Source organism: Choloepus didactylus, chromosome 3, assembly GCF_015220235.1.
Source record: "Choloepus didactylus isolate mChoDid1 chromosome 3, mChoDid1.pri, whole genome shotgun sequence".
Classification (NCBI taxonomy): Eukaryota; Metazoa; Chordata; class Mammalia; order Pilosa; family Megalonychidae; genus Choloepus; species Choloepus didactylus.
The window spans coordinates 52280881-52295033 of NC_051309.1; the positions used below are offsets into that span (position 1 = coordinate 52280881).

Below are 14153 nucleotides of genomic sequence, written 5' to 3' on the forward strand. Positions count from 1 at the left end.
TTAACAGACATATATACAACATTACATCCCAGATCACCAGGACACACATTCTTTTCTAGTGCTCACGGAACTTTCTCCAGAATAGATCATATGCTGGGACATAAAACAAGGCTCAATAAATTTAATAAGATTGAAATTATTCAAAGCACATTCTCTGACCACAATGGAATACAATTAGAAGTCAATAACCATCAGAGACTTAGAAAATTCACAAATGCCTGGAGGTTAAACAACACACTCCTAAACAACCAGTGGGTTAAAGAAGAAATAGCAAGAGAAATTACTAAATATATAGAGATGAATGAAAATGAGAACACAACATACCAAAACCTATGGGATGCAGCAAAAGTGGTACTGAGGGGGAAATTTATAGCACTAAATGCATATATTAAAAAGGAAGAAAGCACCAAAATCAAAGAACTAATGGGTCAACTGAAGAAGCTAGAAAATGAACAGCAAACCAATCCTAAACCAACTAGTAGAAAAGAAATAACAAGGATTAAAGCAGAAATAAATGACATGGAGAAAAAAAAAACAATCGAGAGGATAAATAACAACAAAAGTTGGTTCTTTGAGAATATCAACAAGATTGACAAGCCCCTGGCTAGACTGACAAAATAAAAAAGAGAGAAGACCCATATAAACAAAATAATGAATGAGAAAGGTGACATTACTGCAGATCCTGAAGAAATTAAAAAAATTATAAGAGGATACTATGAACAACTGTATGCCCACAAACTGGACAATGTAGAGGAAATGGACAATTTCCTGGAAACATATGAAAAACCTAGACTGACCAGAGAAGAAACAGAAGACCTCAACCAACCAATCACAAGCAAAGAGATCCAATCAGTCATCAAAAAAGCTTCCCACAAATAAATGTCCAGAGCCAGATGGCTTCACAGGGGAATTATACCAAAACTTCCAAAAAGAAATGACACCAATCTTACTTAAACTCTTTCAAAACATCGAAGAAAATGGAACACTACCTAACTCATTTTATGAAGCTAACATCAATCTAATACCAAAACCAGGCAAAGATGCTACAAAAAAGGAAAACTACCAGCAATTTCCCTAATGAATATAGATGCAAAAATCCTCAACAAAATACTTGCAAATCGAATCCAAAGACACATTAAAAAAATCATATACCATGACCAAGTGGGGTCCATTCCAGGCATGCAAGGATAGTTCAACATAAGAAAATCAATCAATGTATTACAACACATTAACAAATTAAAAGGGAAAAATCAAATGATCATCTCAATAGATGCTGAAAAAGCATTCGACAAAATCCAACATCCCTTTTTGATAAAAGCACTTCAAAAGGTAGGAATTGAAGGAAACTGCCTCAATATGATAAAGAGCATATATGAAAAACCCACAGCCAGCATAGTACTCAGTGGTGAGAGACTGAAAGCCTTCCCTCTAAGATCAGGAACAAGACAAGGATGCCCGCTATCACCTCTGTTATTCAACATTGTGCTGGAAGTGCTAGCCAGGGCAATCCGGCAAGACAAAGAAATAAAAGGCATCCAAATTGGAAAAGAAGAAGTAAAACTGTCATTGTTTGCAGATGATATGATCTTATATCTGGAAAACCCTGAGAAATCGACGATACAGCTACTAGAGCTAATAAACAAATTTAGCAAAGTAGCAGGATACAAGATTAATGCACATAAGTCAGTAATGTTTCTATATGCTAGAAATGAACAAACTGAAGAGACACTCAAGAAAAAGATACCATTTTCAATAGTAACTAAAAAAATCAAGTACCTAGGAATAAACTTAACCAAAGATGTAAAAGACCTATACAAAGAAAACTACATAACTCTACTAAAAGAAATAGAAGGGGACCTTGAAAGATGGAAAAATATTCCATGTTCATGGATAGGAAGGCTAAATGTCATTATGATGTCAATTCTACCCAAACTCATCTACAGATTCAATGCAATCCCAATCAAAATTCCAACAACTTACCTTGCAGACTTGGGAAAGCTAATTATCAAATTTATTTGGAAAGGGAAAATGCCTCAAATTGCTAAAGACACTCTAAAAATGAAAAACGAAGTGGGAGGACTTACACTCCCTGATTTTGAAGCTTATTGTAAAGCCACAGTTGTCAAAATAGCATGGTACTGGCACAAAGATAGACATATAGATCAATGGAATCGAATTGAGAATTCAGACATAGACCCCCAGATCTATGGCCGACTGATCTTTGATAAGGCCCCCAAAGTCACTGAACTGGGTCATAATGTTCTTTTCTACAAATGGGGCTGGGAGAGTTGGATATCCATATCCAAAAGAATGAAAGACGACCCCTACCTCACACCCTACACAAAAATTAACTCAAAATGGATCAAAGATCTCAATATAAAAGAAAGTAGCATAAAACTCCTAGAAGATAATGTAGGAAAACATCTTCAAGACCTTGTATTAGCTGGCCACTTCCTAGACTTTACACCCAAAGCACAGGCAACAAAAGAAAAAATAGATAAATGGGAACTCCTCAAGCTTAGAAGTTTCTGTACCTCAAAGGAATTTCTCAAAAAAGTAAAGAGGCAGCCAACTCAATGGGAAAAAGTTTTTGGAAACCATGTATCTGACAAAAGACTGATATCTTGCATATATAAAGAAATCCTACAACTCAATGACGATAGTTCAGACAGCCCAATTATAAAATGGGCAAAAGATATGAAAAGACAGTTCTCTGAAGAGGAAATACAAATGGCCAAGAAACACATGAAAAAATGTACACTTCACTAGCTATTAGAGAGATGCAAATTAAGAACACAATGAGGACCGCCCCGCCTCAGCGAGAAAGTCTGGTCTGCTCTCCTTGCCGAGCCCGTCTCTCCCGGGGTGTCACCTGAGCGATGCCCCGCTACTGCGCGGCGATTTGCTGTAAGAACCGCCGGGGACGAAACGATAAAGACCGGAAGCTGAGTTTTTATCCATTTCCTCTGCATGACAAAGAAAGGCTTGAAAAATGGTTAAAGAATATGAAACGTGACTCATGGGTTCCCAGTAAATACCAGTTCCTGTGTAGCGACCATTTTACTCCTGACTCTCTTGACATCAGATGGGGTATTCGATATTTGAAACAAACTGCAATTCCAACAATATTTGCTTTGCCAGAAGACAATCAGGTATTGCAGACAGGGAGAAGGGGTTTAGGTTGAGCATAGTGGCATATTGCCAGACAGGTTATCAGGCAGAGGGGGTGAGAGGGAAAGATAATTGTTGTAAAAACAAATTCTTGAGTTAAAAAAGAAAAATTTGTGCTTTTACCAAAAGTGACAATCTTTGTAAATCATTTTAATTAAGCTGTTATGAAGCAAAGCTTAGAACAAGTAAACAAAAGATAATACATACACAAGTTCTTCATGTAACTTAATGAGCAAGGATTTTTTAGTGGTCTTTTGAATGGTCTGAAATCTTCCCTTGTATATTGAATATGCTTAATGCTTTTTAAAGAGCACTTTAAGGTATATTTGTGTTGTTACATATTTAGAACATATTTTTTTTAACTGCATTAACCTACTTGGCCAGTGTACTGCTCAGAGTTATAATTAAATAATCAGCACTACTTAATAAGAGAATAAGCCTAGAAAGGGCATCCTTTTTAGAATTTGAAAATATTATTTTCTAGGGAAAAGACTCTTCCAAAAAAAAGTCTCAGAAGAAAAAATTGGAGGGTAAGAAAGAAGAATCATTTACATCAAATGAGCCTATGAAAAATACCATTAACAAGGACTTGCTCCCTGAATGTGCAAAATTATTTGACTCAACTGCCTTGGTACGGCCACCAGCTCCAAAATCAGAAAATACGCAAAATAACATATTAACTCTTAACCTGGTTAAACAAGATATTGAAAAACCACAGTCTACTTTGGAAACATCAGATGTAGGTATTTTGCACACATCTTTTGACAGTCTAAATTCTACAACTATTACTTGGGCAACTGCAGATTCAGAAGATACTCAGCAGTCTTTGAAAACTCAAGAAGTGCTTGAAATAGCTACCAGTCATTTTGCTAATCCAAATTTTACAGATAACTCTGTGGAAATTAAGTCAGCACAGGAAAATCCAGTTTTATTCAGTACAATTACTCAAACAGTTGGAGAATTAAACACAAATAAGGAATCTGTTATTGCCATTTTTGTACCCACTGAAAATCCTAGACCTGTAGTTAATTCTTTTATACCTGTCCAACAAGAAACTGTGGAAACGGAAGACATGGATATTGAAGACTCCTTATATAAGGATACGGACTATGGAACAGAAGTTTTACAAATTGAACATTCTTATTGCAGACAAGACATAAATAAGGAACATCTATGGCAAAAAGTTTCTAAGCTACATTCAAAAATAACACTTCTTGAGTTACAAGAGCAGCAAACTCTAGGAAGATTGAAGTCTTTGGAAGCCTTTATAAGGCAGCTAAAACAGGAAAATTTGCTATCTGAAGAAAATGTCAAGATTATAGAAAACCATTTCACAACATACGAAGTTACTATGATATAAAGTTTTAAAGCTACAACTAAGCTTTTGCAGCCAAACTAAAACTATATGTAACGTGAACTTTTTCCTGTCTAAGTTTCTCCTTTTAATGAAGCTAGAAAATGCTCTAATGTTCTGAACTAGATTCTGTTCTTGCAGTGCTCATTTTTAAGAATCATTGAGCTGTAGAGAACAGTTTCATTCCTTGATAACTTTCCAAAATAAAGTTAAAATATAGTACGTAATATGATTAAGTCACAATAAGAGAACACTGTGATGTGGTTAAAAAGAGCCCATAATAAGAGCCAGGCTCAGGAATCAGACCTGGTTCCACCATTGGCATATGACTTAGACAAGTTACCTATCAAGCTTGAGCTTTGGTCCCTAATTAAGGGCATTTAGTAGATCTCTGATGTAGTCCATTTCTTTATAGTTCTTTCCCTTTCTATGAGGATACCTTTAACAGAACAGGTTTTCTATAAGATAATCTATACTTACATATTACTAGAAGTTGGCTAGAATTCAATATTAGTAACTATTAGAATATCCTCTATATTTACTGAATTCTGGGTTTGACTTTTTGGCTACTTATACATCTCTACTATAAAGGAAAACACTCCTTTCCTAATTTTACTCAGTTGAACTAAAATAAGGAACTACTTAGCCTTGTTCTTAGGAGAGGTACTTTAAACTTTAAAGGATATGTATTTCAATACCTTAAATGTGATTTTCCATCTTAATACAGACATTTAAGCTTTTTAACATTCTGTTCTCATAAGGTTATATTTGTAAACCAAAAGATGAAAATGAGGTTAAAATATATATATATTTTAGAAATCATAGTTTATCTTTTTCTTAATAGGTATAGCTTTTTAAAAGTTTGTGCTTGTGTCATTTTTAAATTCCAGAATGATACAGTAATACCTAGTACTATACATTTCCATCTCTACTTATCTTAATGAAATTTATAAGCAAGAAATTATAGATATGTGATGAAGACCTTAGGGAGATAAGTAGGAAAGAGAAATGACATTGATCTAAATAAAGATACTGCTTATGTCCACAAGAATTTAAGAAAAATGAATGTAAACGCAAAGATTTAGTGATAGTAACACAAATGTGAAAAATAGGTGATATGTTCTCTTAAAACTGGCAGACAGTATAATTAAACAGGATAGCCTGTGGTTGTCCTATTGCTTATAAGTTCCTATTAGGCTGAGTCTTAGTTTTCTCATTCATAAAATATACTGTTACCTATCTTGTAGGATGGATCTGAGAATTATATAAGGTAATATGTTTTTGGTCCCAGAAAATAGGAGGTGCTCAATAAATATTAGTCATCTCCAAACAGCAAGTAGAATACTAATTGTTTTGTAAATGCATGGTGATTATTTTTGGCCAGATTTCACTTATTTTCTTCAGGCTAATAAAATTGCTATTATATGTATGTGTGTCATCTAATTATAAAAAGCTGCTTAGAGGTGTCCTTATTGGGTGACTGTGGGGAAAAAGATTAAAATTTTTGCATAAATTGTGGGCAGATAATTGGTAGACTATTTTAAGTAGTCCCGTGTTGCATTTTGCTAATACTAGTAATTAATTTAAATAATACAGATGAAAATAACCTTTAAAAAAAAAAAAAAAAAAAGAACACAATGAGATACCATCTAACACTGATTAGAATGGCTGCCATTAAACAAACAGGAAACTACAAATGCTGGAGGGGATGTGGAGAAATTGGAACTCTTATTCATTGTTGGTGGGACTGTATAATGGTTCAGCCACTCTGGAAGTCAGTCTGGCAGTTCCTTAGAAAACTAGATATGGAGTTACCGTTCGATCCAGCAATTGCACTTCTCGTTATATACCTGGAAGATCGGAAAGCAGTGACACGAACAGGTATCTGCACGCCAATGTTCATAGCAGCATTATTCACAATTGCCAAGAGATGGAAACAACCCAAATGTCCTTCAACAGATGAGTGGATAAATAAAATGTGGTATATACACACAATGGAATACTACACAGCAGTAAGAAGGAACGATGTTGTGAAACATATGACAACATGGATGAACCTTGAAGACATAATGCTGAGCGAAATAAGCCAGGCACAAAAAGAGAAATATTATATGCTACCACTAATGTGAAATTTGAAAAATGTAAAACAAATGGTTTTTAATATAGACTGTAGGGGAACTAGCGATAGAGAGTAATTAAGAAAGGGGGCGCAATAATCCAATAAGAACAGATAAGCTATCGTGGGTAAATTTAACGTTCTGGGAATGCCCAGGAATGACTATGGTCTGTTAATTTCTGATGGGCATAGTAGGAACAAGTTCACAGAAATGTTGCTGTATTAGGTTACTTTCTTGGGGTAGAGTAGGAACATGTTGGAAGTAAAGTAGTTATCTTAGGTTAGTTGTCTTTTTCTTATTTCCTTGTTATGGTCTCTTTGAAATGTTCTTTTATTGTATGTTTTTTTAATTTTTTTTTATTTTTCATACAGTTGATTTAAAAAAAAAGTTTAAAAAAAAAAAAAACAAGGAAAAAAATATGCAGAGCCCCCTTGAGGAGCTGGTGGAGAATGCAGGGGTATTGGCCGGCCCCACCGCAAGGGTTGCTAACATGACCACAGACATAGAGGACTGGTGGTTTGATGGGTTGAGCCCTCTACCACAGGATTTGCCCTTGGGAAGACTGTTGCTGCAAAGGAGAGGCTAGGCCTCCCTATAATTGTGCCTAAGAGCCTCCTCCCGAATGCCTCTTTGTTGCTCAGATGTGGCCCTCTCTCTCTAGCTAAGCCAACTTGGCAGGTGAAATCACTGCCCTCCCCCCTATGTGGGATCAGACACCCAGGGGAGTGAATCTCCCTGGCAACGTGGAATATGACTCCCAGGGAGGAATGTAGACCCGGCATCGTGGGATGGAGAACATCTACTTGACCAAAAGGGGGATGTGAAAGGAAATGAAATAAGCTTCAGTGGCAGAGAGATTCCAAAAGGAGCCGAGAGGTCACTCTGGTGGGCACTCTTACTCACAATTTAGACAACGCTTTTCAGGTTCCAATGAATTGGAACAGCTAGCAGTAAATACCTGAAACTATCAAACTACAACCCAGAACCCATGAATCTTGAAGATAATTGAATTAAAATGTAGCTTATGAGGGGTGACAATGGGATTGGGAAAGCCATAAGGACTTTGGTCTAGTTTATGGATGGACAAGTAGAAAAACAGAGGAAGGAAACAAACAAACAAACAGACAGACAAAAGCACCCAGTGTTCTTTTTACTTTAATTGCTCTTTTTCACTTTAATTATTATTCTTGTTACCTTTGTGTGTATGGTAATGAAGGTGTCAGGGATTGATTTTGGTGATGAATGTACAACTATATAATGGTACTGTGAACAATCGAATCTATGATTTGGTATTGTATGACTGCGTGGTATGTGAATACATCTCAATAAAATGAGTACTTAAAAAGAAAAGAATCAACTATTCCAAACTATTCAATAAAAAAAAAGTACAATGCAAAGTACAATAAAATCATATTGCTTTAAGAATTGACATAGGTGTAAATCCAACAAAATATGTACAGGATTTTATGCTGAAAACTACAGAATGCTGATAAAAGACATCGAAGAAGATCTAAATAAATGGAAAGACATGCTGTTTTCACAGATTGAAAGACTCAACATTGTAAATAAGTCAGTTCTTTCCCCAAATTGATAAGTAGGCTTAACACAATTCCTATCAAAATTCTAAAAAGATTTTTTTGTTCATACAAAGATTATTCTAAAACTTATATGGAAAGACAAAAGAACTAGAATAGCCAAAACAATTTTGAAAAAGAAGAATTAAAGGAAATTAGTCTACCTGATTTTAAGACATTATATCTTGATAGTAATAAGGCTGTGTCGTAGTGATGGAAGGATAGAAACACAGAACAATGGAAGAGAGAGAGCAACCAGGAATAAACCCACACAAACATGCCCAACAAATATTTGACAAAGGTCCAAAAGTAATTCCATAGAGTAAAGAGAGCCTTCTCAAAACTGTTGCTGGAGCAATTTAACTTCCATAGGCAAAAATAGGTAGCTTGACCTAAGGCTCACATTTTATGCAAAAATTAACTCAAAATGGATCATAAATACAACATAAAACTATAAAATTGTAAGAAAAGATTTCTAGGAGAAAATCTTCAGGTTCTAGAGCTAGGCAAAGAGTTCTTAGACTTGATACTAAAAATATGATCCATAAAAGGAAAAACTGATAAATTGAACTTCATCAAAATTTAAAACTTTTGTGCATTAAAAGACTATCAAGCCCTGATACATCCCAGAGTAATTCGGGCAGAGAATAAGTAATCGCAAAGCCCCCTTGAGGGACTGGGGGAAAACGTGGAAATATCAAACTTCCCCACCTGGGGATTTCCTGATATTCTTGCAAACATTGGGGACTACCAGTTTAGTAGGTCAAGCCCTCAATCTTGGGGCTTGCCCTTATAATAACTCATTACTGCAAAAAGAGGCTAAGCCTACTTATAATGGCACCTAAGAGTCACCTCCAGAGAACCTCTGTTGTTGCTCAGATGTGGCCTGTCTTTCTAAGCCAACTCAGCAAGTGGACTTGCAGTCTCCCCCCCATGTGGCACATGACTCCTAGGGGTGTAAATCTCCCTGGCAACGTGGGATATGACTCCCAGAGATGAGCCTGGACCCAGCATCATAGGATAGAGAAATCCTTCTGGACCAAAAGGTGGAAGAGAAATGAAACAAAGTAAAGTTTCAGTGGCTGAGAGATTTCTAATGGAGTTGAGAGATCATTCTGGTGGTTATTCCTAGGCATTATATAGATATCCCTTTTAGTTTTTAGTGTATTGGAATAGCTAGAAGGAAATACCTGAAACTGTTGGACTGCAATCCAGTATCCTTGATTCTTGAAAACAATTGTATAATTATATAGCTTGTATGGTGTGACCGTGTGATTGTGAAAACCTTGTGGTTCACACTCCCTTTATCTAGTATATAGAGAGATGAGTAGAAAAATGGGGACAAAAAGTAAATGAATAATAGGGAGGGAGGAGGGGTATGGAATGCTTTGGGTATTCTTTTTTACTTTTATTTTTATTTTTATTCTTATTTTTGTTTTTTTGGAGTAATGAAAATGTTCAAAAATTGATTGTGGTGATGAGTGTACAACTATATGATGGTACTGTGAACAACTGATTATACACTTTGAATGATTGTATGGTAAGTGAATATATCTCAATAAAAAATGCATAAAAAAGACAGTCAAGAAAATGAAAAGAAAACCCACAGAATGGGAAAAAAATATTTTCAAATCATATATCTGATAAAGGCATTGTTATCCAGGATATATAAAGAAGGCTTAAAACTCAACAATAAAAAGATAACCCAATTAATTAAATGGGCAAAAGAATTGAATAGATGCTTCTCCAAGAAGAAACAAATGGCTGATAAGCTCAAGAAAAGATGCTTAGTATGATTAGCCATAAAGAAAATGCACATCAAAACCACTCTGAGATACTCCCTCACACCCACTAGAATGGTTACAATCAAAATGACAGATAATAACAATTGATGATCATGCAGAGAAATTGGAACACTTATACAATGCTAGTGGAATGTGAAATGGTTCAGCTGCTGTGGAAACAGTTTGGCAGTTACTTAAAAAGTTATAATTACCAAATGACCCAGCAATTCCACTTATAAGGATATGCCCAGGAGAACTGAAAACATGTTCACGCAAAAACTTGCACACAAATGTTCACAGTGGAATTATTCATAATAGCCAAAAAGTTGAAACAAATTGTCCATCAACTGATAGATGAGTAAACAAAATGTGGTATATTCATACACTGGAATATTATGCAGCCGCAAAAAGGAATGAAGTACTGATGCATGCTATGACAAGGATGATCTTGAAAACATGCTAAGTTAAAGAAGCCAGACCCATTTTGTATGATTCCATTTATATGAAATTCCAGCATACACAAATCCATAGAGATAGAAAGTACATTACTGATTGCCAGGGAATGGAGTGTGCAGGGAATTGGGACTAACTACTAACTGGTACAGGGTTTCTTTGTCAGGTGCTGGAAATGTTCTAGAATTAGATAGTGGTGATGGTTGCCCAACATAGTGAATATACTAAAAAAGACAATGAATTGTGCATTTCAACTTAATAAACTTTATATCTCAATTAAAGAAAAACTTTTCATTGTGAAAGACCCTGTTAAGAGGATTAAAAGGCAAACCACAGACTGGTAGAAAATATTTGCAAACCACATATCTGACAAAGACTAGTATCTAGACTATATAAAGAACTCTCAATACTCAACAGCAGAGAAAAAAACAATCCAATTAGAAAATAGACAAAAGGCATGAAGAGAGTTCATTGAAGAGAATATACAGATAGGAAATAAGCACATGAGATGTTCAAAATCATTAGCCTCTAAGTAAATGCAAATTAAACCACAATGAGTTATCACTACACACCTATCAGAGTGATTCAAATAATAACACAGTGACAACACCAAAAGCTGGTGAGTATGCGGAGAAACTGGATCACTCAAATATTGCTGGTGACAATGTAAAATGGTACAGCTACTATGGAAAACAGTTTGGCAGTTTCTTTAAAAACAACAACAACAACTAAATGTGCAGCTACTATACAACTCAGCAATTGCATTCTTGCATATTTATCCCAGAGAAATGAAAACTTAGGTTCATGCAAAAACCCGTCTATGAATGTTTATAGCAAGTTTCTTCAAAATAGTAAAAAACTGTAAAAACCCAAAAGTCCTTCAATGGGTAAATGGTTAAAGAAAATTTGGTACAACCATACCAGAGAGCACTACTCAGCAATAAAAAAGAGCCAACTATGGATACACACAACAGCTTGGATGAATCTCCAGGGAATTATGCTGAGTGAGGGGAAAAAAAAGAAAAAAAAAAGCATCAAAAGGTTACATTCCGTAGGGCTCTTTTCACATAACATTCTTGAAAGGAGGAGGTGTGGGCAGGATAGAAGTAAGTATCGCTATGAAAAGGCAACATGAGGGATCCTTATGGTGATGGCAGTGTTCTGTATCTTGACTGTGTCCATATCAATATCCTGACTATGATGTTGTACTGCAGTTTTGCAAGATGCTACCATTGGGAGAACCTGGGTACAGAGTACACGGGCTCTTTCTATGTTATTTCTCACAACTGCATAGGATTTTACAATCATCTCAAAATTAAACATTTAATTTAAAAATTTTAAAAATGAATAGAAAAATGACAACAGCCAACATCATTGAGCACTTCATGCTAGGCACTATTTTAAGCACTTGATCCATTTAATTACATAGTCTTATGAGGTAGGTATAATCATTAGCCCCATTCTAGAAATAAGGAAATTGAAGGTCAGGGAATAGTTAAGTAACTTGCCCAAGGTTACATAGTTAATAACTGGTAAGGGTATAATTCAAACTCAGCCAGTCTGGCTCCAGAGTCTGTGATCCTAATCACCAATCCAATTATCAGGAGACTTCACATACTCAAGTTTTTCAGCTTTCCTTGAAATCTGCATCAACATTCCTTCTAGGTAACAGTTGTCTAAGGATCCACAGTTGCTGCCCCTTTTAGGCAGAGCATTGTTTTACATTTGCTGCAGTGCAGGCCACAATAAACAGAGTCTTTTGGACTATTCTGAGCTCCTTTCATTCATTGATATTATTTGCCAGGCCTTGTAGACATTTAAGTTTTCAGACCCTGGCATAGGACATTAATTTGTGCCTGCAAAATGAAAAAGCCAAGGACAGAAAAAGAACATTAAAACTACGTTTATTTAAACCTAACAAAGGAAAGAATCATTAGAATTAACATAAAGTCTGAACGGTAGAATGTTTTTAAAGTAACTATAAGCAAATGAAAATATATACTACCAGTGTTGCAGCATATTTATTGTTTTAAGTAAAATAAAATCTTCCTTATGGGAGAGTTCTGCTCATACTATTATTTAGTTTATTCCTTTTTCAGCCTAATTGATATTAACTTTCCTCTCCCCATTCCACTCCCACAGCAGCAGCATGTCAGTGCCTCTGTGTCTTTAAAAACACAGCATCACTCCGTAGGGGAGAAAAGGTTGGCTGTATTTCTAGCCCTTTGAGGAGGATTAATCTGGGTGGTTCCAGATGGGGAGATAATAAAGTCCAGCTCCGAGTGGAGAAGGGGGAAAGTGAAAGCAGAAGCAACCGATGCCCCAACTCAGATCCACTCCACCTCAATCTGAATTCACAGTCTGGAACTGTCAGTCACTTGACACAGACAAGTTTGCTTTCTGCACTGGGATTCCTGTTAAGTCCCCCAAGAGCAATCATCATCAAATGGGGAATGATATCTGATGTACATACAGCATACATTTTTCCACCTCTAGTTCCTTGAGCAGACATTTCTGGAAGGCACCTAGTAGGCTGCCGGGGAGGATTCAGCAGAATCCAGCCTCTGGTTCCCACCCTTATACTGGCTTTTCCTCCTTCTCCATCTCACTGTCCCCACCACCTCACTCCTATACACTAAGATCATCCTAAGCATACTGCCTACATATATGCCCTTATTTCAAGCTCTGTCTTGGGAGGAACCCAAGCTAAGACAGGGTCTGCCCCAAGATACAAGTATGATCTGGACTTTGGAGGGACTTCCAGGAATGGTAGCTGTCAGGCCACAACCAGGATGGGTGTCAGTTGCTCCCCTAGTGAACTCAGGGATGCACCAATCACAGGTCTACTCCATTCCCCACAGCCTTGCTCACCAGAAGACCAGGGATCAATAGGTATATCAGAGAGAGGAAGAAATAGTGAGAATGAAGTCAGCATCCAAGACTAAGTATGGAGCCCTTCCCAAAGTTCCTGGGACTATGTAAAGTCTGTGATTCTTGTATGATTCCATAAGGGGGGTAAAATGGCTTGAATAATAACAGATTTAATTTCCTGCCTGGTAAAATGGGTGAGGACCCAAACCAGGTGGTTTAGAGAAATAAAGAATATAGCATGCCTTACACCCTGGTGTTATGGATTTATTAATAGTGTCAACCAATTGCATGAGAAACCGAGATCAAGGCATGTTCCGAACCATCTTCCAGAGGACCCCACCAGAGGTGCTCAGCCAAATGAATTCCAAATTAGGGAGATTTTAGACTACATGAATTTATAAAACTGAAGAAACATTTTTGCCTCTTCCCTTCCCTTTTCCCCCGGGACTAATTTAAATAACAAAGAAATAAGGACGTTATTTCTTTCGTTGTGTTTGGCTTTCTAAGATTGCATGATATTTCATACCATTGATCACACAATGTGATGACCAAAAACAACCCATGCTTGCTTCTTTAGTTCAGCTTAGTTCTTGGATACTGAACAATAGTGGGAACAAAGCCCAGAGGAAAATTTGGCCTCCCAGACACATTGTTGTTACTTATTAGGAAATCTGCTAGAAGAATTGCTGGCAGTCCTCTCCATCTCTTTTTTTTTTTTTTTTTAGGTATGAGGCTGATGCCAGATATGTTTTATTACATTTAAAAAAGGGGGGGGGGGGTTAAGATAAGTCATCCAAAATGAATGAGTTTTTTAAACCTCTACAACTCT

The 14153-nt window shown here is 36.3% G+C and overlaps 1 protein-coding gene across 1 annotated transcript; it reads left to right on the forward strand.

Annotated features, from left to right (window-relative positions):
• Positions 1-2810: 2810 nt before the first annotated feature.
• On the forward strand, positions 2811-6127 carry LOC119528609 (THAP domain-containing protein 5-like). Its single transcript, XM_037828934.1, has 2 exons — positions 2811-3152; positions 3656-6127. Exons 1-2 carry the CDS (start codon positions 2880-2882, stop codon positions 4529-4531), a joined length of 1149 nt encoding a protein of 382 aa, XP_037684862.1. The 5' UTR covers positions 2811-2879; the 3' UTR covers positions 4532-6127.
• Positions 6128-14153: the final 8026 nt, after the last annotated feature.